Raw genomic sequence first — 23,641 nt, 5'->3', positions numbered from 1 at the left:
TTCAAACCCCGAACCTTCCCGTCCTGCCCCGCGCCGCATGCAAATGAGCGTCCGCCGCGGCCAATCGGCGCTCTTCGTGGGCGTGGCTTTCCGGAGCCCCGCCCCTCCCGGCGCCTCGCTCTCGCTCCTCCCGCCGCCAGGGGGCAGTGCGGCGGGCGGGCGGGCTGCGGGTGGGGGCGGGCCCGCCGCGGGGTCGCCGGGAGACGGGGGCGCCGCCATGGAGCCGCCCGCCGCGGGCCGGGGCCTGGCCGGGAGGGGGCGGCGGGGGGGGCCGGGGGCTGTGCGGGGCCTGGCCGGGGCGGAGGTGCGGGCGGGGCGGCGGGAGCCGTGCGCGCTCAGCCTGGCGCAGCGGGGCGGCCGCTACGGGTGAGTGCGGCGGGACCGGGCCCGGCCCCGCGGGGAGCACCGGGGCAGCCCCGCCGACAGCGCCCGTGGGGGCCGGGACGGGCCGGGAGAGCGTGGGACGGGGCGGGGGGCGGCCCTCCGGGGGGCGGCGCGGGCGGGGGCGGGGGCTGGGGCTGGGGCTGGAGCTGCTCCCGCGGGGCCGAGCTCCTTCCACTTCCCTCTCCCCTTCCCTCTGCCGTTCCCTCTCGCCTTCCCGGTGGTGCCCGCCCGTGCACCGGGAGGGAGCCGCTTCTGCGCTCTCAGCAGGCCGCTCTCTGTCTCCAGGATCGTTATCCACTCGCAGGAGAGGGAAAACGCCGACCCGGATTACATCCCCATCAACAGCCGCTTTAAGTGCGTGCAAGGTACTGACCCCCCCGCGGCAGAATCCCGCTGCCCAGTAATTCAGCGCAGTTCTGCCCGTCGTTGTTGCTGTGTAAGCTCTGAAGTTCATGGTTAGGCCGGCCTTTCACAAAGGAGCTGTACCCAAGTGGAACAAAACGTCCAAAGGTGTGAGGACTCTGGTCATTAGCAGTCTCCCCTCTGACCCTTTGACAGGGGAAAATGACTGTCCAGGCCTTCCAGATATGACCGTTCTTTCTGCAGGAGCCATTATTAAGAGCAGAGGTGTAAATGAAAGCCCTTTGTTCAATTGTTAGGACGCTTGTGGCTAGACGCAGGCAATGTGATTTTTTGAGTGCTCAGTTACTGCAGCGTTAAGCATGAGCTCTCTTGATGCTGTTTCTCCTCTCTTCCAGAGGCAGAAGAAACCCTGCTGATTGATATAGCTACAAACAGTAAGTTTTATAACTATAGACAGTCGCGTGGCTAAATCTCCTTTCAGGAAACAGGCTGCCTGCTGGACACCGATACATGCGTCTTTTACTTGCTGTTTCGTACTTCTCCATGCTTTGTGTTTGGCTTTTGAGCAGGCAGGGGATGTATTTCCTCTAGGGTTGTCTGGCTTTTATAGACCTCCAGTTGTCATGGTTTTAACTGCCCAGATAGAAGGACTGGCAATTGGTTAAACTTTAACTTCTTAAATTTTTCCTGCTTTCAGAACCATTCTCATTCCCCTTCTGTTTCTTTGACTTGTTCTTGAGCCTCAGTTACCATCTGCCCTTATCAGCGTGCATGCAACGGCGCACTCTCTCGTCACCTGTTCTGCTTTCCATTTCAATACGTTTTTCTTACTACTTTTAGAGTTCTTCTCTGTGAGGTAGCAGTGGGGAGAAGCGTTCCTAAAAACAGGAAAACAAGACTGGTTATAGCCCAAACAGGGTAATCTCTGATGCACGGGGAAACTAGTTTAGGTACCAATTCCTATCAGAAACAGTAGCTGGACATTGCCTGCCACTGAAGAGCTCAGAGGCTATATAGTAAGCCTGGTTGCTCTGAGGGCATCACATCTGTGAAGCAGATGTGGCTGTGACTCTCTGAGTCTGTTTGTGCCTGAAGCAGGCTGCAAGATCCGGATACAAGGGGACAAGACAGCTGAGCGGCTCTTTGAAATCCCTGATGAGGAGCGTTGCTTGGAATTCCTTTCAGAGGTGCAGAGCATACAGGAAGGTAAGCAGAGCTATGGCTGTGCTTGTGAAATCCTCAGACCACCAGCAGTTTCTGATAGGGCCGATTCTTTTTCCAGCTCAGTTAAAATCTCTTCCGGACCATAAGGACTCAACCAGCTGGCATCAGGTGGAGAAGAACCTCCCAAGCCTTTTGCAGGCCTCTCCTTCAGGTATTAAAGTGACTGTCACCTTTGCATGCTCTGTGGTATGTACAGGACTGGGCCCTCAGTGGCAGGGAGCTGTGACTGATGCTGCACTCAGCCGTCTGCCTTTTGCCCTGTTTCCTGGCCTCACCTTATCCTGTGCAAAATGAAACTTCCTGGTCCTTGGATTTTGTTGCCTTGGACCATTTGTTTCTTCTCCAGTGCTGTCTTCTGCCTAGTGCCTTGGTTTGCATGTGTTAAGCTCCGTTCTGCCTTGTTCTGTGGTTAATACCCTTTCTCTGTGTCACCTGTGCACCTTTTTCCCTGTGTCATCAGAGCTGGTACATTGTTGTTATCATTTGCTCTTTCACATTCCATGGAGTTAGATTCGTTCCTTTTTGTTCTGAGCTGTATTAAATTGTTTTTCACGGTATTGTGCTTGGCTTTGTCTTTATAGGAGCTTTGGGGTTTGAGGATGACTTCAATGCTATGAGCCTGGAGAAGAAAAGAAACATGCAAAACCACCAAACAGGATCTCGCCGGGATCCCCCACCTCCTCCTGTGCCTCCAAGTAGGCAGTAAGTACCATGGTGAATATCTTCCCCTTTTTTGAGTTTGTTGTTTTTTTTTTTTCCTAGACAGCAGAACCAGTTTTAATTCTGCTCTTGCTTCCTTCCGAGATTTCACCGAGAGAGAGAAGGTACATCAAGGGACCAGCCAAAAGTAACCAACACTATGCGCAAAATATTTTTGCCCAACACCCAGTCAGGACAAAGAGAAGGCCTCATCAAACATGTGCTTGCCAGGAGAGAGAAGGAGTATGTCTACCTTGAGAACTTCAGGTTAGAGACTAAACAACAGCATACATAGATAGAGACAAACCTTTATAATCTCTTCTGTGAGCTCAAGTCCAGCCCAGGTTTGAAATCTGACAACTTGGGTGGCTAAATGAGGGTTGGTGCAGACTGAAAAGAAAACAAATGTTTGCAATACAGCTTCTCCTTTGGTATCATTTCCTCTATGTGTGTCAGATCTCTGGACCTCCAAGTAAGACTGAAGCAGTTGAGCAGAAAGACAAAAAATGGATCTGTCCCACCACACTGCCTTGGCATCACCCCATACAACATGATTTTAAAAGAGACAGATGTTTGCTGGCCCCGGTGAAATGTCTTTAGTTTTGTAGCTTTCTGTAGAATTGGTATCACTAAAGATGAGCCAAGCCTAGAAATATTTTCAGTTATCCTATAGCTGACTTTACCCTGTACAGGTAAAGTCAGCTATAGGATAACTGAAAATATTTCAGTTATCCTAATATCCTAAGCTATAGGATAACTGAAAATATGGTATGAGAGAGCTCATGTATTGTCTGCTCCCAGCCTGAATGTTGCTGTGTGCACTGGAGGGACCCAACTTTTGCATTAGTTACTGGGTTTTCTGACAGTTCAGCTGCTTTTGTGTTGTAGATTTTTTGTGGGAACGTGGAACGTGAACGGGCAGTCTCCAGACAGTAGCTTGGAGCCCTGGCTGGCATGTGACACAGAGCCTCCGGACTTGTATTGCATCGGGTGAGAAGTGATAACCTTCTATTTACTTACGGTGCTGGATTTCTTGTTGCTTTTGCTTGGATGCTGGCGTGCTGTATTTATCTGAAGTTCCCGTCGTGTTCTCAGGGGTTCCAAAAAGCTGAGCGAGCTATTTGTTTGAGGCAGCATTTCAAGTTAAGGTGTGACATAGCAAAATAGATTTTGCTTGAGGTACCCGCAGTGCTCTCCGGTTGTCCTCAGTTTAAAGTAATACTTCTCCCAGAGAGAGGGTTTCTGGGGTGTATTGCAGTCGGGTCTCCAAGGCACCGCGGTGAAATTCTGCTGCTGCTTTAGCAAGAAAGAATGAGGAGCTTTTCTACCAAGAAGAGAGATTCCTGGACATTTCATATGGGACCTTCCTGTAGAAAGAGGGCAATCTGTAGGAGAGGTGGAATGTGCTAAGTTGACTTGGTTTTAGGTTCCAGGAGCTGGACCTCAGCACGGAGGCTTTTTTCTACTTTGACTCTTCAAAGGAGCAAGAATGGCTGGTTGCTGTGGAGAAGTCCCTGCACCCTCAGGCTAAGTATAAGAAAGTGAGTTCTGTTCAGTGTATGGGGGTTTGTCAAAGGGTTGGAATGGCTGGAGAGGAAACAGAAATGGTCTTTCCCTTTCCTCATCTGACCCAAAGAGCAGAGACTGTAGAAATCAAGGATGCGTATTTGACATGTGTCTGCAAGTCTGTGTATCAAATACACTGAATTAAATCTGGAGAATCTATTTCTGTCCCACTGTTGTAGTAGAACATTGTATTTTGAAGCAGAAATTTACAAAGGCGGGTAAAAATAGCTATAAAATAAGAGGCAGGTAACAGGGAAGTGCTATGCTCAATAAAATCATAGTGGCGGGTTCAAATTCTTTATTTGTATTATTCTCACTGTTGTGCTTTAGAAACAAGGTGTGTCTTGAGCTGGTAAGTTAAATGAATAGCTTCCCCCTGAAGGAACGAAATAATTTATGAGGAGAAATATTCCAGAGGCTGCTGCCTTGGGGCGGAATTGCTTCAGTTGTGGCACCTGGTCTTTATTCTGGTTGCTTTGGAGCAAGCCGTTGTTTTTCATCTCTGCTGTAGCAAACCTTTTTGCTGTAGGTACCAGCCTAAATATGGTTTCCCCTTCCTCGTTGGCCAATGCACTCATTGTCACGCCCCTGTCCTGCTTGTTTTGCGGTGAGCTCACTGGCATGCATTACAGGTAACCAAAAGCAGGAAACCAGCACCTTGCTGAGCTGAAGTTCATGGTGAAGGAGCCAAGGGTCATGGCATGAACTGCAGAGAGGCTGATGTTCCTGTGCCTTTGTTTTACGTGAGTTTTTAGGCAAACTTCTTCCACCCTTGCAAAAGGGAGAGAACAGGATATGGCCGCAGGCAGGGGGAAGTGACTGAAACCATAGATAAGACTTGTGGTTTCATGTAAATGTCATTCCTGCAGACTGTACTGAGTACTCTGCCTCTTCCCGTTTTATGCTATGGTTTCATCTTCTTCCTTCACTGCATAGACTTAATCCCAGCACATCTTAATATGTTTACGCCTCAAGTGAGCGTGTAAGCAGTGCTCGGGGTGGTTAGGCCTCATCACGTGTGTCAAAGAACCAGCAGCAGACCTGCAATCCTGCTGGGACAGCGCACGTCAGCACTGTGTTGAGACCTGGGGGTTGAGCCCTGCAGCAGAGAAGAACCTCTTAACTCCAGAAAGAGACTGTTTACATTAGAGAAAAGGTGTTTTCTGAAAAGCAAACAGTTGGTACAACTCAGAGACACTGCCTTTTGATACTCCGCATGTCAGTCACGTTTACCTCAGGAAATAAGAACTTTTCTGTCCTTTCCCCTCAAAGGTATGTCACTTTTTCTGTTGTAGTTCTGAGTAAGCAAGCCGGAGCTGGAGCTGCAGCCCTCAGTGACTGTCACAACAAGAAGTTCTCTGCAACATGCCTAACTAGCTCTCTTGGGATCTTCCTGTGATTGCCGTGCTGGTTACCGCATAATTTGTAAAAGGCTGGGACTTCACAAAAAGATCTGCTACACATCTGTGAAGTGTCTGTTACCTCACAAGACAGCTCTGCTTGTAGGGAAACACCAGAGTGGGAAATGTTGTAAGCTCAGCACAACTGATGGCAAGTGGAGGCTGATCGATTGTCCTCCAGAAGCTAGCTTTGGGACAGGAGGCCCTTTGGGTGCTGTTGCAAGCAGGGGTTGAGTACAAAACACGATGAGGGACTGAGAGATACCGAGAAGGAAGACAGGAGGCAGAGCAGGCAGTGCCCTGCTGGGATCTCAGGGTTTCTTTTATTTCTACAGGTGCAAATGGTCCGTCTGGTTGGAATGATGCTGCTCGTGTTTGCTAGGAAGGATCAGCTGAGTAACGTCAGAGAGATCATGACAGAGTCTGTGGGCACTGGAATCATGGGGAAGATGGTGAGTCACTGAGGCCAGTTTCTAGCTTCAGTCTATCCATGCAAGAACTGGCGCGGTCTGGTTTTGTTCTCATCTCTGTGCCGTCCCCGTCTTCTCCCTGGTGCCTTTTCTCTAACGACTGTTGATGCCTGCTCTCCCCAGGGCAACAAGGGCGGTGTGGCGGTGAGATTCGTGTTCCACAACACGACCTTCTGCGTTGTCAATTCCCACTTAGCTGCTCACGTGGAGGACTTTGAGCGCCGAAATCAGGATTATAAGGATATCTGTGCTCGGATGAGTTTTGTACCCCCTGATGATACACTACCTCAGCTCAACATCATGAAACACGAGTAAGTTTCTTTTACTGTCCGCCTTTCTTGAAGTGGTGTTGGATAATAAAAATCAAGTTAAAATCACAGCAACAAGAGATTTTCCACAGATAAGTTTTCTGGCTTAATTAACAATATAACTAAAAATGCCAAGGTGTCTTGTGTGCTAGAGCTCCTGCAGTCGAGCTAGCTGGTCACCTTTTTACCGTGGTGACTCGGGCAACCTGTCTGTAACGGCCCTTTTCTCACACGTTGCGTATAATTTTCTCATTTCAAGCAAGCAGCATTCCTGAGTCAGTGACTGAGCATTACAGGGCTTGAGGAAGCTGAGTGGGTTTTTTTGTTTGTTTTTCGTGTGATGGGAAATAAAATATAAATATGGGAGGAAAAGGGATAGCAGAATGGGCATTGTTTGTGCTTTTTAGGCTTTTTTTGAGTAACGAGTATTTACAATTGCTGTACATCAAGTGCATCAGATGGCATGTAGGCAACACTTGATTCAATTTATATTATCTTTTTATGGAGTGACAGTGCTACTGAATAATCCAAATCAATCCCAAGCATGCATACAAAAAAGCATACAATAAGTTTTCTTAAACCTAATACAAATAATTAATACTTCTACAGTTAATAATTAAACCATTAAAAACTCAAAATATAGAGTAGATAAATAAAGAAAAAACTTCAAACGTTAGATTATCCTTGATAATCCACTAATGGAACTTTTGAGGTTTGGTTATAAACAGGAAGAGCTTTGATACTGGAAGCATTTAGATTTTAATCCTCGAAGGAAACCTTTATTTATTAAAGAGAGAATACTACCAGTGTTTCTTTAGCTGCTGGTAGCTGGAAGGCTGTAGATCTGTTTGGAAGTCCAATGAGGGGCAGAATAAGAGCAGTTGCTGATGAGATATGGCTGATAGATAAGATAGGCTCCCTTTGAGCTTTTGTCCTATCTGTGCTTTTGCAAATCCTGCATCAGTCAGTGTTTGCTAGGTAGTTGATAAAGTAGCGTGCTGATCTGGTTGAAAGAAAGGCAGTGAGAAACTGGTAAAACCATGGTATCGCACGAGGTTCGAGCGTGCAGATACATGCACATGAGCCTGCCTAACTGATTAACAAGCAGGAACGAGTTCTATCGTTGCCCTCTTCTATAGACAAGAGCCTGAGTACTGGGTGGATTTTATGCAGCTTGGGAGGTTTTGAAGCCTTCGTGAGACGTGCAAGTTCTGTTTCGTTACAGAGCTGGTGATGCTCTCGAGGCTTTTTTCAGACAGAGGCAAACACAAGCATTTCCCATTAAACCAAGTCTTCAATCCCACGTGGGATTCCAGAGGAGATGCCACTAGAAATTTCTGCTGTCAGACTTGGTCCTTCATGTCTCCTGTTGTCTTCCGTGTGTCTCAGTCTTAATCACCAGCAACCAAACGTCTGTTCTCCTAGCCACCCCTTCTTCCACACGTAGCTTACGATACTAACTTCTGGCTCTTCTTTTCCATGTTTGTCTTTGTTTTCAGTGTTGTCATCTGGCTAGGAGACTTGAACTACAGGCTTTGTATCCCTGATGCCAGTGAGGTGAAAAGTCTTATCAGTAAGAATGAGCTTCAGAAATTGTTGACATATGACCAGGTCAGTGAACCCCGCCTATGTTTGCTCCATACTTGTGAGGCCATTGTGGCTTGAGATGTGCCTGTACTTGGGAGGATCTGGCAGGCGCTCTGCGATAAGTGTCTGTAGACGTAGATGCTAGAACCTAGACAGAGCTCTTGAGTGTCTTGGTGACATCAGCTCTCTGGACCAAAATAGCTTGTACACAATACTGGGGTTAACGGAATGACTCAGGCAGGCAGTTACTATCGAAGTGTCTTTGCGTCTCGCTGGAAGATTTCTCTCTTCAGTACAAGCTGGAACATAGAAATTTGTAACTGCAACAATAGCTGTTGTAATCAGTGTCCTGGAAAAGGTATTGATTTGGAGACCAGTACTCGTCTGCTCAGACAGTTTGACCTAAATTCTGTGCTGTAGTCTTCACCACTCAGTGGTTTTTTTGCAACACACTGGAAACTAAGGTAGCACCAGATCTGTCTTTAAGATGACGGATTCTACCTGTGAAATATGAACAAAAACAGTGTAATAGCATTTCTGGCACACAATTTAACAGTAAATCTGATTGATTCTGTTCTGTAGCTCATGCCTGCCGTACTACAGAGCTTCAGGCAGAAAACAACTGTAGCTTAGATTTTTTGGAGATAGAAAACGAGGAAAATTTGCAGCAGAGTGGAAGAGAAAAGGAAGGCAGTGTCAGGTTGTCATCTGAGCACACTTCCGGAGGCTTTTTCTAAACAATTGACAGTGAAATATTAATGATGGTGTTGCTTGAGCCTGAAAACTAATGAAGGCATTTAGCACAAGAGGAACAATTAGTATTTCCCTTAATTTGTTATATGCTGTCTGTATGGTATGGCAAGCAGTGCTGTGCCAGTTTATATTCAGTCTATTTGAAAAACACTCCACTGATGTGTTGAATTTTTATCTTTGTCAAAGGTGTAAGATCTGAGAGGTGGTTTGTGTGATATCTGTGATGAATCCCTTGGTGACAAGTTGCAATTGCTCAGCCTATAGATTTGCTCTCTGACACTGCTGGGGAGGGTGGGTCATTTGGGGTGGTTTGGTTTTTCGTTGTTTAGTTTGTTTTTAAAATGATCTTTTTCTGCTTCTAGCTGAATATTCAGCGTATTCATAAGAAAGCATTTGCAGATTTCACTGAGGGAGAGATTAAGTTCATCCCCACATACAAATATGATTCTAAAACAGATCGCTGGGATTCCAGGTAAATCTGCTGCCAATGTACATGTTGACCTATAACATAAAATATTTTTGTTGTAAAACGTCATTTCCTGCTTCCTAAAGGTAGAAATACCTCTCAGTGTTACGGTGATAGCTGGGGTATACAGACAAATTTGTACTCCTTCGTTTCCCCTACTTTCTGGAATAAGCAGATCCTGTGTATGTTGAGGAGGCACATGTTTTAACCTCAGTTGTTGATGGTTCCGATACATGAGTGCGGGTAAAGAGTGAACTCACAGGTGACCCTGCACTGGAGGGGTTTTTACTGCTTCCAGAGAAAAACAGTATAAAAGGGGTTGAAGAGAGAAAGGAACGTGCTCTGTGAGTCATCCTGGCCCCTGACTTGCACACCCACAGGGGTGGCTACCTTGGGATAGCAGCAGTTCTTCCTGCTTGCCACTCTCTGCTAGGTGCCTCCCACAGACGTTTATGCTTCTGCAGAAGCTTGCTCTAAATGGAGAAACTCCCAAGAAGCAGTTTCAAGCCATATAGCAATTAGATTTTACTCTGCCCATGTTTGTGAATGAGCACAGTAGTTAATCTGGAGAAGGATAACCCAGGATTCAGATTTCATAACGTAATTGTAATAGCTGAGTAGACTTTCTGTAGTGGAAACGTTGGGTGATGGATCAAGCTGTAATGTGCAGAAAGGCCTGGCAGCAAAAGAAACTAGCGCAGTTTGGGTCACACTACACGTGGGCTCGGACTGTGGAAACAGACCTGTTTGTGGTCATTCTGATTCCTGATCCTGGAAGGGACGGGAGTTCTAGCTGCTGTAGAGGGAAAGGGAAGAGAGCAGAGTAAATTCCATCGTATTCCAGTTGAGGGGAGCATGGGAGTTCACTCCATCACTGCTGATTTGCTCGTTGATGATAGGGGTGGAGGGAGCTGCATGGCCAGGAAGAGAAAGAGCTTATATCCATACTAGAGCTGTTGGATTCCTGTGGTAACTTGTGTTTCCTTGTAGTGGAAAGTGTCGTGTGCCAGCATGGTGTGACCGAATCCTTTGGAGGGGTGGGAACATAAATCAGCTCTGCTATCGCAGTCATATGGACCTGAAGACTAGTGACCACAAGCCAGTCAGCGCGCTTTTCCACATCGGGGTAACTTGTTTTTATATGCAAGGGCAGGACCACAATATTGCCATGCATTCCTTGGGGAGGTGATTGTGTAGTCAAGGCACGTCTGTGAATGCTGTTGCAAGAGGACAGAGTAAATAAAAAATAAGGTGTGTCCACTTGGTAGGTGTGCTGCAATTTGGCAGCTGTGCCAGCCTCTGCTCATCGAACGACTCAGCGGTTGCAGTCTTCGTGTGCAGTGCGGCCTGGCCGTAGTGCTGGGACAGTGTTATGCCAAAGCAGTGCAGGTGTTTGCTGCCACTTACCCTAGCAGATGTGGTGATGCAGTAAATAGGAAGGCAATCCCATTGACTACTTTAATGGTGCTGCATAGCTTCTGGGGTATACCCCATGGTACGTAGCACTAGAATGAGTGAGCTACTGTTTTCTGTCCTCCCCAAAGAGAGAGAGCAGAAAACCGTAATCACTTGTGCCTGCTGTTGCAATGTTGTGTTAGGAGAGTGTGTCACTGGTTTACATCTGGTTTTGTTTGATGGTGACTGGCTGGCAACAGATTTGGGTTTCCTAGCTTACTGAGTGGGGGTGGTCCATGTCCGTTTTGGCTACTTGCCGCTTTCTGGGCTGCTCAAGTCTCCTTAAAGGAGAACTTTTGTTCTCCTGGAGAATGGTGAGGAATGCTGCAAGATGCCAGTGCTGTCCCACAGAGATCACCCCCAGTAATCTCCCAGTAGTGTGACCCCTTGACCAGAAACACCCCAGTAACACATCTCTTGGGATAAAATCTGCATTAAGTTGCCTATGCAGCTTGGAGGTGCACCCACATATGCAAATTCTCTGAGCCTCAGGTACACACAGCAACTACTTAGAGAAACCCGTCACTTCTGCAGTCAACTCATGATCACGGGAGTTCTCGTAAGGCCGGTCAGAAACTTTGCTGAGTGTTTTCTGATCTTTCACAGGTAAAGGTTGTGGATGACCAGAGGTATCGAAAGGTGTTTGAAGATATCGTTCGTATGATGGACAGAATGGAGAATGACTTTCTTCCTTCGCTGGAGCTAAGCAGGAGAGAAGTGAGGATGAAATCTGAATCACTATCCACTTCCCAAACACAGCAGTTTTGGAAGTGTTGGGAATTAATTGTAGGAAATTTGGACTTTATCTGTTATCTTATGATCAGGAATCGGATTAAAAGGGATATCTTACGTTGGCTTCTTGAGAGGTATTCTGCTAGAAGTTCTGTATTACGTAGGCACTTTCCGGTTGTGGGTTGCCACTGTGGAGTCTGTGTGGCTATCTTGTGTGTCCTGTCCTGGCTGCTAACATGATTTCTGTTTTTCTCCTCTCTGCAGTTTGAGTTTGAGAATGTAAAGTTCCGTCAGCTGCAGAAGCAGAAGTTCCAGATAACCAACAACGGGCAGGTCACCTGTCACTTCTCCTTCATCCCAAAGCTCAACGATAGACAGTACTGTAAGCCGTGGCTTCGGGCTGAGCCTTGTGAAGGTTACTTGGAGCCAAGTGAGTTTTGCCACTGTTTCTCCAGTGTATTGGTATAGGCTGCCACTTCTCATCAGTCCCTCCCCTCTTTCCTGGGTCTCACCCTTTCTGCCATCATCTTTGTCTGCCTGTCTTCTCAGTTTTGTGGCCTTTGTCCCTGTAGTACAGAATCACAGAACTGTAGGGGTTGGGAGGGACCTTGAAAGATCATCGGGTCCAACCCCCCTGCCAAAGCAGGTTCCCTAGAGCAGGCTGCCCAGGTAGGCGTCCAGACGGGCCTTGAATATCTCCAGAGAAGGAGACCCCACAACCTCCCTGGGCAGCCTGTCCCAGTGCTCCCTCACCCTCGCCGTGAAGTTCTTTTGCATGTTGGGGCAGAACTTCCTGTGCTCCATCTTGTGGCCATTGCCCCTTGTCCTGTCCCCACAAACCTCTGAAAAGAGGTTGGCCATATACGTCTTTGTTACCCCTTGAGGAGAGTGTCTGTGTGTTCATGACAGCTCCTGCCTGTTGCAGATGAGAGTGTGGACATCTCCCTGGATGTGTACGTCAGTAAGGACTCCGTAACCCTTTTGAACTCGGGCGAGGATAAAATTGAGGATATTCTTGTCCTTCACTTGGACCGAGGGAAGGACTATTTCCTCACCATCAGTGGGAGCTACCTGCCCAGCTGCTTTGGCACCTCCCTAGAGGCTTTGTGCCGGATGAGACAACCCATCCGAGAAGTTCCAGTCACCAAACTTATTGACCTGGTAAGTAGCAGCATTTCTGGAGCACAAGCTGCTGTGAATGGGCATGTCAGGTTTGCCCTGCAGTTCCCCTAGGGAGAGAGCATGTTCCTTCTGTTTACTCCTAAAAGCTGGAGTAATGCCTTCCATATGGATCAGCTATGCTGGCTCTAAGCTGATTTACTTCTTCCAGAGCTTGAGGTGGTCTTTTGTGATTTTCCCCTCCACCACCGAGAGCTTTCGGTAGCTTGTACTTTGTCTGTGATTTCCTTGACTAAGTCCTAAATATTACGTGGTGGTGAGACAAAACAATGATTCCAGCATCTTCGTTTGCATCACTGCCCTGCTGTTGCTGGTGTGCTCAGCTGAGTGGCTCTGATGTGCCTTAAGCAGTGTGACTGAAATGATCTCCTCTGAGATGCCTAGGCTGCTTCGGCCATGTGAAGTGCTACAGGATCCTTTTCCTTCTGGACAGCTGTGGTATTCACATTGCTCAAGGGAAGGAAGAGACAGAAGCAGGACCGAAGAAAGGAATTTGTTGCTGTTAAGTGTACTGATGACTACAGCTCAGCAAATGGCCAGCCTTGCAGCCTCTCAGGCCAGTTCCTGTCACACCACAGTGAGCAAGCTCTTCTGCAACACAGAGATAACTGTTCATCTCTACAAGTGTCACGAGCCCCTAGCATCAGCATTCATCCTTCTGAAACCTTGTATGCCTATGAGGTGGTGTGACTGTGCCCTAGTCATCTTTTGTCCTTTTGGTATCTCATGGCTGTTTTGGAGGTTAAGCCCCATTTTGAGGGGCATTGACTCTTGCTTCAGCCTGCTTTCATTCCTCTTTTCTGGTGGCCTTCCCTGGCCTTGCTTCAGAATGGTTTAGCAGTTGTTGAGTTTTAGTCTGCTTATTCATTCTTGTTCAGCCAGGAAGGCCCTTTCATTTCGTAGAATGATAGAATGGCCTGGGTTGGAGGGCAACTTAGAGATCACCCAGTTCCAACCACTCTGCCGTGGGCAGGGATGCCACACACCAGATCAGGTTGCCCAGGACTTCATCCAACCCGCTTTTGAACACTTCCAGGGATGGGGCATCCACAACTTCTCTTGGCAACCTGTTCCAGTGCCTCACCACCCTCTGAGTGAAGAATTTCCTCCTAACCTGTAATCTAAATCCCCCCTCTTTTAGTTTAAAACCATTCCCCCTTGTCCTGTCATTACCTGATTGAGCCAAGAGTTGCTCCTCATCTTTTTTATAACTGACCTTTAAATACTGAAAAGCCGCAATGAGGTCTCCCCAGAGCCTTCCTTTCTGCAGGCTGAACAGCCCCAGCTCTCTCAGCCTTTCTCTATAGGAGAGGTGCTCCAGCCCCATCATCCTGAGGGCCCTCCTCAGGACCTGCTCTAACAGCCCCACATCTTTCTTGTGCTGGGGTCCCCAGACCTGAACGCAGCACTCCAGGTGGGGCCTCACAAGAGCAGAGCAGAGGGGCACAATCACCCCCCTCCACCTGCTGGCCCTTCCTCTGGTGATGCAGCCGGGGATGCAGTTGGCCTTCTGGGCTGCAAGCACACACCGCTGGCTCATGTCGAGCTTTTCATCCACCAGAACCCCCAAGTCCTTCTCTGCAGGGCTGCTCTCAGTGAGTTCTTCTCCCAGTCTGTGCTCCTGTCTGGGATTGGCCCGGCCCAGGTGCAGCACCTTGCGCTTTGTCTCGTTGTTGAACCTCATTCGGTTCACATGGGCCCAATTCTCAGGCTTGTCCAGGTCCCTTTGCATGGCATCCCTTCCTTCTGGTGTATCAACTGCACCCCTCAGCTTGGTGTCATCTGCAAACTTGCTGAGGGTGCAGCTCGATTTCTGTTGACCTGGTGGATTAGCACAGTCCTTTCAGTCTCTGTGACATCCTTTCGTCTCTTCTCATATCTTAGATTCTTGTCCTTCTGTGTGTGGTTTGTTGTTGTTGTTTTTGCCCAGTGAGCTGCTGCTTTTTCACAGTTGTAGATTTGTCAGGGCCTTCTCCTGCTGGCTTAAACTCCTTTCTCTTCCCTTTAGCAGCTGCCCCACCCTTTCTCCCTCCTCCGGTTCCCACCTTTTGTAGTAAGCATCCACTTTTCTCACTGGCCCAACATGCAGAAAGGCCTTTGTGCTTTTTTTATGCTAGATTTCTGATTTTTGTAATCACAAGATTAGGTTAAGCAGAATCCAGATGGCAAGATACAGTGTTTGCCTCCTCAATTCAAGCAGCTAATGCAGGCCTCAAGCTCCTCATGCTTTTCAGGATTTGGTTGATAATCATTCTTCTTTTTTTGAAATGTGTCAAACTTGGTCTGGAGCATTTCAGTAGTCCTGGTGGCTTTTCCTTCCAAGTGCTCAGCACTGACTTTTTGCTTGATGGATAGGAACTTGGGCCTAGACTCTTAGCTTCTGCCCTCCTGGATATGCACCGTTGCTTTTCTGAGTAACTGTACTCTGGGGCCTCTTCTGCTTCCTTTACCTCTGTTTCCTTCTTCTGTTATTCAGTGAAGAGAAGCACAGGAAGCAAAACAATCAGAGAAGAGCAAGACATGAAGGCACTCTGTCCCAGCATTTGCAGTAAAGAAACAGTCTCTTCTGCGAGTGAGGTCACTGACTGCAGTACTTCAATTGGAAGATGTTAAGCAAGCTCAAGGAATACAAGTATAACAGCCTAAAGCAAAATTTAGTCACTTAAGATTATAAAGCTACTGTCACATTAGAGCTATTTTAGGTCTGTTGTCTTTGATCATACCTGTGAGTTGAGAAATTCTTGGAGACAGGAAGAACTGAGCACTTTCTACAAGGGAGAATGGTGACTGTTCTGTGCAGCCCAGAGGCATTTAGGTCTGGTTTACATGTATTTAGCAAATGTGTTGACTGTGCAAAGAAGTGTGTGTGTGTGTTAAGAACCATTCTTTCTCCTGCACTTGCTTAGTGTTAGAGTTTATCATTCACTGCACCAAGCATTTTTCTTGGCCTGGCAAGATGGTATGCCTTGTCTTCAGCAGAGGGAGATTTGGAGAATGCAGGTCAGGAAGTGTCTGAGGGCAGTCTGATGCAGGATAGCAACGTGTAGGTGTGAGCTTGTTTGGAAATGGCTCTCTGAGTTCTCCCGGGAGAAGCTGGTAGCACTTGAGCATCCTGTCTTTGGGATTTCAGTGTTAGCGTCTCATCCTATTTTTTTTTCTTGGGATCCTCCTGTGGGCTTCAAAAAGCATCTTGAAAAATCTTTCTTAGGAGCACGTTGTCTCACAGAGCTCAATATGCTGAACACTACAGGAAGAGAGGTGAACAGCAGGACAGGCAGTCAGGTAGGTGGCTCACCCAGTTACCGAACGAGCCTCTCTTCTGTGCAGCGTGGCTCTCTGGTGTCCCAAACCTGTGACTGCAGTCCCTCCTCTGGTGCCTTGGAAGAAGAACCTGTGCTAGCTCCTATTTGGAGCAAGCTGGTCTATTCTGGTTGCGTTAAAACACAGCAAGTCTCCAAAGGAAGCAGACACTGCAGAAGCAGGAGGAGAGCCTGAGATGCTGCTCCCCGCTAAGCACGCCCTGTGTCATGGCTGCTGCAGCTGTCTGTCCAGCCCAGCCCTTGACTGCACTTTGGTTGCTCCCACCCTGAGAGGTCGTTCTGGCAAAACTCAGCTTGGGCAACCTGCTTGTGTTTCCTCCTGTGGACTCCACTAAACGGCGTCTTAAGTTGCCAGCCAGCACTGCGCTGGTGAGCGGACGCTGCGTTTCAGCATCGTCTGAGGGATTGGACACAGCCTGGAGGGGGCCTTGGCGTGCTCCTCGTCGCAGTGTTAATGCTATTAGGTTGAGACAGACAAGCAGCCTTGGGTTTTGAGCACAAACACTCATTTCCCTGACTCTACACAAAGCTGCTTAGGGGGCCTGCTAGCTCCACAGCTGCCACGCACTCAGCACTACAGATTTAGCTTGGTGAATGTTTTATCTCTGGCCCGGTCACAGGGGAAGATGGCAGAAACAATACAGGAACACGTATTTCTGGCCAGGAGGATTCAAGAAGGGGAACTTCTTCCTGTCAGATCTCTCTCATCTGCCTGTGGTCCAGCTGTTTGCTCAGTTGTGAACAGTGCTGCTGCACGGCTGCTTCGAGGAGTTCACAGAAATCTTGACAAGGTTGTGCATCATGTGAGCAGGATTTTTGCTAACTGGCAGGCAAATCTCCTACCACAGGTTTAACTTTGGCCATGTCAGCAAAATGTACGAAGGAACTGGCATTTGGTGGGTTCTCATAATGCAAAGTAGGTTTCTGCTTAATCTGGGATCATTCTCTCTCTTAACGATACTTTTTCCTCTTCTCTCTTTCCCAATGCTCTCAGGGAGAAGACAGCTTCTTAGAAAAGGTAATGCAAGCAATTGCTGGGGAAGTCTGCATCTCGATGACTTGTTTGTAAAGAATGAGAGTTTTTTCCCTTGCTTTCTGCTGAAGAGGGAAGGGGAGGTGGGTCCAGAGGGAGTGCCTGTTCCAGCAAAGCCTCTTAGCGCAGCTGTGGGCCCAGAATAGATGAGAACATTTAGGAGCGCAAAGTGACCCCGTAGCCAAGATGGGGCCAGCCCAACTGAGCTGCTTAAAGCTCACAAAATTTGCTATGGGGGAAAAAAAAAAAATACTGTCCTGATCCAGGCAGTAGTGACAAATACTTCCAGAAAAGACTGGCAACCTGTGACATACCCGAATTAACTGTAACCGTGCAGGTGAGGTGAGGTTCACCAGAGCAGCCTTTTCAGATGCAAGGAGAATGCTGAGTCGGAAAACAGAAATCTTTTGCTCTTTCCATCCTGGCATGCCCTCACGGAGACCTCGGGAGGGTCTCGTGTAGGAGGCAGGTGTTCCTCAGCTTCCTCGAGCAGCAGCGCTTGCGCCGCCGGCACCGATAGCCACCGATGCCAGAGCGGGGTTGCTGCTTTACTTTGTGCTCTGCGCTGGGGCCCAAACGAGACAAATCTGTAATTCCAAGGGCAGGTGGGAGGTGGAGACGCTGCTGTGCGCATGGCAGCGCTGTTCCTGCTCGTCCTGCGCCAGCTCAAACACCTGGTAGCCGATGCGAGCTGACTGCGCAGCCTTCCTGGGCTGGGCGACTTCCCCCTCTCCAGGCTGTCAGGGTAGGAGGGGAGGGGGGGGGTGTCCTGTCTCCGAGAGGGGCTTGAACCAGACGAAGCCCCCAGGCTCCTTCCTAGCAGCGGGGGAGGGAGGAGTTTGATGCTGGCCCCTGGGAGCATCCTTCCGCAGCGCATCTTCCCTCCCCGGCGCTGCTTCCCTTCCCCGCGCGCGGCAGGAGAGGGCGCTCGGTGCCCGCGCGATGCGCAGGGACAGCCCGGCGCTGCTGCCGCTGCTCCAGCCGCCGGGGACGGCTCCTGCCTCCTGCCGGGGGGCTCCGCGGCTCTCCGAGTCCCACCGAGGGCAGCCCGGCCGAGGAGTGCTGCTCTGGGCTTCGGCTCCAGCGCCGCATGGCCTGGAGCGGAGATTTTTTGTCGAAGAGTCTTCTGCTCTCCGAGAGCGCCCACAGCTCCCGCCTTAGCTCTTAGAGGGAAGCTGTGAGTAACTCGCTTGCTTAACGCTCTGCTTTCCGGCCTTCCCTGTGTGCCTGGATGGGTGAGGCGGGTGTGCAGCCAGGACCCGGTGTCTGCTTGCTGGGTAAAACTCGGTGATGCGTGGGGCAAGCCTGTCCTGTGCTGCGTGGCCAGTGCCCGTGTCGGTAGGGATCGGGGGAACCGATCGGGGGAACCCAAACGCAGCCCTGGCTGGCTGTGGGCGGCTGTGTGCGCTGCAGAGGGACAGAGATCACAGTTGTCATGGAAGCTGCCAGCAAAAATGAAGCGCTTTGTGTTAGGCTTGTGGTGCTCCTCTCCGCTGGTGTCCTTTGGTTGCGTTCCTGCTTGTGCCGGTCTCTTCTGCGTGGCTCTGCTGTGCGTGCTTCGGGAGAGCTGTGCGTGGTGTTTCTTTGGGAGCACACAGGAACACGAGCGATCATAAAGCGAGGATAAAATCAAGCAAGAAAACTTTGATCCCGTTAAAGGTTGGTGTGGGGGGGATTTCTAAGCAGTTGAGGTAGTCAGCTGCCTCCCGTGAGCAAGCATGGAAACGTGACGATGGTGTCAGGGTGTTCTGTTTTCAGCGGACACCTCTCCTTAGGAAAATCAGGAAACAAACTTCAGAAAACTGAATTGCTTCGGTCACGCACCACCAGAGCACACAGGAGTCGGTAAAGACATGTCCTTGACTGTGCAGTCAGAGCAGAGCAGTGGCTGGGCTTAAACTGAACCGTGGAAGCCAGTGCAGCAGCAAGACTCATTACGCTCTGGGGAGGGTGGGAGTTGTAACACGGACAGGTCATCGTGGACAGCCGGGGACCTGTCCTGGGAGCTGGTTTTTTTGGAGTGAGCTCCCCTGAGCTGTGCCTCAGCCTGTCATCTGCTGTTCAGAGGTGGAGCAGGCAGGTGGTTCTGTGGGGCAGGGACCTGCCGAAGCAGGGCCAGGCACGTCCTGGGTGCTGCTGCTGCTTCCCTTCTCCAGACCCTTCCAGAGGGACCGAGCTTTCCCTGAAACTTGATGTTCTCTTTGCCACCAGGAGAAATCCGTGCTGCAGATGAGCATCCTGAACAGTGAGGATGCAAGCGAGATGCCGCTGCAGGTGCCGAAGGAGATCTGGCTCTTGGTGGACCACTTGTTTAAGCACGCTTGCCACCAGGTGAGGGATGGGACCTCCGCCTGGAGATCAGCTCCAGCGGGGTAAGGCAGGGCTTTTCCCCTCTGCTTGAGGCACTGGCTGGGGTTCCAGCTTCCACCCTGCTGTCCCTGTGTGCCCCAGCATCTGTGAGGAAGGTGTGACTGTTCCTGTCCCTGTGCTGACACCGCTGTCTTTGGCAGGAGGACCTGTTCCAGACTCCAGGCATGCAAGAGGAGCTGCAGCAGATCATCGACTGCCTGGACACCAGTATCCCCGAGACAATCCGTATCCTTGCTGTGCCTGGCATTCCCAGGAACCCATTGAATCTCAGCTCTGCTGTGAGATCGCTCTCTGAGGAGCGCTTGTCTGACTTCTGGAAGGGCCCCTGCTTGGGGGCTGGCTCCCTTCTGTCCCTCCAGAGCTGAACACGCGCCGATTAACTCAGCCTTAGGGAAGCTTCTGCAAGGCTGTGCCAAGGGCAGGAACTGATGGTGGGGCTCGGAGGAGGGCAAAAGCAGCGCAGGGTGGATGTACCAGCATTTTGTGTGGGTGGGGGAGAGCAGAGGAGAGGGGCTGTGGTGTCGGGAAGCAGTTAGGCAGAGAACCGGCAGGACCTGCAGGGGGGAAGCAGCAGCAAAGCAAATGGGAAGGAGGAGGGGCGGGGGGGTCAGTCTGCTCCGCGTGCCCCTTGACTCCCTCTGGCCCAGCGGGCAGTAACCACTCTGTGGCTGAAGCGCTCCTCATCTTCCTGGAGGCTCTGCCAGAGCCGGTGATCTGCTACGAGATGTATCAGCGCTGCCTCGACTGGTCGCACGACAGCCGGCTCTGCCGACAGGTACGGCGCTGCCTCTGCCTCCATCCGCTCGCGGCAGGCTCGGGGGAGCTTTCCCCGCTGCTGTCAGCTCTGGCGTGGGCCCAGGGCTTGCTGCCTGCCCGTGGGCTGGCAGGAGCTTTGGGAGAGGCTCTTTGCGGTGAGCAAAGAGTGGCTTGGGTGCTCCGGCAGTGCTCTCTTCTTGCCCAAGGGCTGGCACTGCGGCTCCTCCAGCGGTCCCAGGAGAGCTGGTGGCTTCCAAAGAGCCCCCAGGCGTGGGTGGTGTCACCCTGAGCACCTTGGGAATAGTAGCCCCAGGGAGCGAGAGCGCCTTCACCAGTCTCGAGGGTTTGAGCACCTGCTCAGTGCTGCAGTTCCTGTGCTTTCTCTAAGGACGGCAACAAACTGGCTCTTAAAAATAGCTGGCGGAGCAGCAAGCAAGGCCAAGCGTGTCCTTGGGCAGAGGAAGAAGCTAGGAATGTTTTCAGAGCTGGCCTCGGGAAACCTCTTGTCCCGGTCCTCGTGCTGCTGCTGTGCAGCTGGATCCAGCTGGAAGACGAGAGGGAAGCAGCCCCAGGGCAGCGTCAGTTTTTACCTGGTGACAGTTCTCCTAGAGGTGGTGTCAGCAGGAGCTGAAGCCCAGTGGTGCTGTCACCAGCAGCAGGCTACAGCAGGTGGCTTGCTGCTCTCTTCCTGGGACTGTCAGTGGTGCCTGGTGGTCGTGCAGCAGCCTCGAGGCAGCAGAGGGGGAAGGCTGCCCAGCCGCACTGCAGGGTGGCACACCTCGGCCAGGCCGGAGCGATGGGCACGTGCTGGGAGCGTTCCCATCCCTGTTTTCTTCGCAGGTGGTTTCTCAGCTGCCTCGTTGCCATCGCAGCGTGTTTCGGTACCTAATGTCGTTCCTCCGAGAGCTGCTCAAATACTCGGAAGACAACAACGTCAGTGCCACCATGATCGGTAAGACCGAGGCGCCTCTCTGCCTTCTCCCTGAAATGCGACCCCTCCCTGGCGCCTCTCGAGGCCTGTAACTAACTCTGCCTCTGCAGCCACCTTGTTCACCAGCCTCCTCCTGCGGCCTCCACCCAACCTGATGGCAAAGCAGACCCAGCAGGACCGCCAGCGTGCCATCAACTTCCTCTATGGCTTCTTGCTTGCCGGGGACGAGGAGTGACTCCTGCCCGCGTGCCAAAGCTGGGGCCCCGTGCTGCCGGCCTCGTGCCCAGGCCGGGCCTCCGGCGGCTCCTGAAGGGCAGAAGGCTCCAAGCTACTCCAAGTGCCGTGTTTACAGTTGGAAGGGAAGCGTTCTCCTCTTTCCCACTGCTGTACCCCACGCCGCAGAGGACCTGCGTGCTCATTGCACTGCCATCCATGACAGGACCCTCCTGCTTTCTCCCCTGGAGCTGGGTGGATCTGCTGGTACCCAGACGTGGTGCCGGCGGCCCACTTGTCCCTTAGCCATGTCACCAGTTCCCCGACCCACGCTTCTCTCCCCTTTTCACCCCCGTCTCCCTGGAGTCATCGCAGGGAAGGGTGGAGGCTGCTGGTGCTTCTGGAGGGCCGTGGCTCAGCTGGCTGCCGCTCAGCCTGCAGGCTGCATCCCTGTGTGCTGGTGGGCACTGGTCGCGCTGGTGAGAGCCCCGTGCTCTCCCAGGCTGGCGTTGGGCAGGTGTCACCCTTTGCCCTGCAGCAGCCCGGGTTAACCCTGATACGCGGTCCCTGAGCTACGAAAGCAGGACGCTGGCAGCGCCGCAAGGGTTATCTGGACACGTGGCCCCTTCCCTCTGGCGGCGCAGTTTCCTCTCCTTCCCTCCCGGGGTAAGGTTTTGGCATCCCCATCCCCCTGCTCTGGCCCCTGGGTTTCTGGCACCAGCGCCTCGCTCTGCCCTCTCCCCCTGTGCCCTGGCTGCCCTCTGGGGTGCGGGGACTGGTGGCTGACGTAGAGGAGCCCGGATCGAGCAGGGCTGTGAGGGGAAGGTTTATCCAGGTGTGGTTTATCCAGGGCAGTCCCTGTGCATGGCATGGAGCAGGACACGGCTCCTGCCCCCCCCCCATCCCTGCTGCAGGACCGGGTCTGAGGGCGCAGGCAGCATCGAGTGCCCTCCATCCATCCCTCGGGGGGGATGGGGAACGAGCCCCAGGTCCCTTGGGAGCAGCGTGCCGGGGGCCCGAAGCGCTGGGGGGTGTGCAGCTGGGGAGGGGAAGCCCTCAGGAAGGGAGAGGTGGGTGCAAGGGGGGACCTGTCCCTGCTGAAACACTAAGCAGAGCCCTGCCTGCGGGGCTGCGGGGGGGAGCTGCCAAGCCTCAGCCAGGGTACGCGGGGACGGTGCCCGTGTTCAGCCCCAGACCCACGTACCTGGCCGCATCTTGTGCTGCCCCGTGTTCCCCGTGCCCTGGCTGAGCAGCTGGGGGCTCCCGGACGTTGTGGCTCTTATTATTATAATTTCTTTTTTTTTTTTTTAATTTTTAAATTACATAATTTATTGGGAATCCATCTGTTCCAAATAAACCTCAGTTGTGCAAGCAGTGGTTTCGTGGGCTTAGGGCTCAGGCCGAGCCTGCTGGCCCTCACGTAGCAGTGGCTGCGGGGCTGCAGCATCCCGGGAGTGACGCAGGGCTGCGGCTCCGGGGCTGTGCTGGGGGGGGGGGGAACCCCCAGGGGGAACGGGCAGAGCTGGGCACGAGGGCCGGGCGGCTGAGCGTCCCTGAGTGCCTCGGCGGCACACAATTCTCAGTAGGGGCCCCCCATGTGCTGGGGAGGGGGGCGCAGCGGGGTCCCGGTGCCAGAGTGCGGCACGGGGCCCTCCAGCCCCGCTGGCTCGGCATCTGGAGCAGCAGCGGAGAAAGCCGGCCGCATCCTGCCGCAGGAAACGGCCACCAGTGTCATCTCCATCTGCTTCCTGCCTGCTCCTTGAGTGCAGGGCTGTGCCCAGGCAGCTGCTCCCGGCCTCGTCACGGAGGGGACCGGTGCAAGGTGCCGGCATTGTTCCCGTGGCCGCTGCATTCCTGCCACTGCCGGCGGAAATGCCGGAGAGGGCGCGAAGCCCTGCGGCTCCCGTGGGACGGGCTGAGGGCTGGGCCCGTGCATCCTCAAGGCTTGGCCATGGCCATGGCGCTCCTTGGAGGGCCTTGGAGCTCTGAGCAGTGCATGGGGATGGGGGCTTGAATGTGCCCAGCAAAGTGTCTGTGTGGTGGGGCTGGTGGCACCCCAGCGGTGTGTGCCAGCTGTGAGTGGTGTGGCTCAACCTGTGGTTTTGGCACAGCCACCATCCCCTGCCCAGCCTGCATGTTCAGCGCTGAGCCCTGGCCATCCCCTGGGATGCAGCCAGAGGTCCCCAAGAAGCAGAGGCCTCCAGCGGTGGCTCATCCCTCTCCCATCCCCTCTCCCAGCACACCCAGCACCCTTGCTTCCCAACTGGGCCAGCTTGGACCCAGCAAAGCCCCCGTCCTGGCCATGCCAGGACAGGCACCTGCACACATGCCCAGCCAGGCACTGGGGTGGAAGCTGTGCACCCTCCCAGCCTCTGCCCCCAGCTGCTGAGACCTCACAGCCCCTCCGGCTTCAGCACTTGCAGCAGCCGCTG

General features: G+C 51.9%; 1 protein-coding gene across 4 annotated transcripts; it reads left to right on the top strand.

Annotated features, from left to right (window-relative positions):
* Positions 1 to 22: 22 nt before the first annotated feature.
* OCRL (OCRL inositol polyphosphate-5-phosphatase) lies at positions 23 to 22,580 on the top strand (the record flags this gene model as incomplete). 4 transcript variants are annotated; one of them, XM_080553778.1, is made up of 23 exons in its annotated part: positions 23 to 366; positions 670 to 749; positions 1,143 to 1,181; positions 1,846 to 1,953; positions 2,030 to 2,122; positions 2,553 to 2,673; positions 2,776 to 2,937; positions 3,559 to 3,660; positions 4,097 to 4,211; positions 5,972 to 6,088; positions 6,230 to 6,417; positions 7,914 to 8,025; positions 9,117 to 9,226; positions 10,211 to 10,346; positions 11,282 to 11,392; positions 11,672 to 11,837; positions 12,333 to 12,568; positions 16,901 to 16,924; positions 19,151 to 19,270; positions 19,450 to 19,534; positions 19,957 to 20,084; positions 20,906 to 21,017; positions 21,107 to 22,580. In XM_080553778.1, 23 exons carry the CDS (start codon positions 38 to 40, stop codon positions 21,229 to 21,231), a joined length of 2,919 nt encoding a protein of 972 aa, XP_080409904.1. In that variant the 3' UTR covers positions 21,232 to 22,580. The 4 variants fall into 4 exon arrangements, with proteins under 4 accessions (XP_080409904.1, XP_080409905.1, XP_080409906.1 ...); XM_080553780.1 differs by having other exon boundaries at positions 38 to 366; positions 1,843 to 1,953; XM_080553779.1 differs by lacking the exon at positions 16,901 to 16,924 and having other exon boundaries at positions 1,843 to 1,953.
* Between the last annotated feature and the right edge of the window lie 1,061 nt (positions 22,581 to 23,641).

Source organism: Anser brachyrhynchus, assembly GCF_964034855.1.
Source record: "Anser brachyrhynchus genome assembly, chromosome: 13".
In the NCBI taxonomy this organism is placed as follows: domain Eukaryota; kingdom Metazoa; phylum Chordata; class Aves; order Anseriformes; family Anatidae; genus Anser; species Anser brachyrhynchus.
The sequence above is the reverse complement of the archived record's forward strand: the minus strand, read 5'-3'. Positions and strand labels throughout refer to the sequence as shown.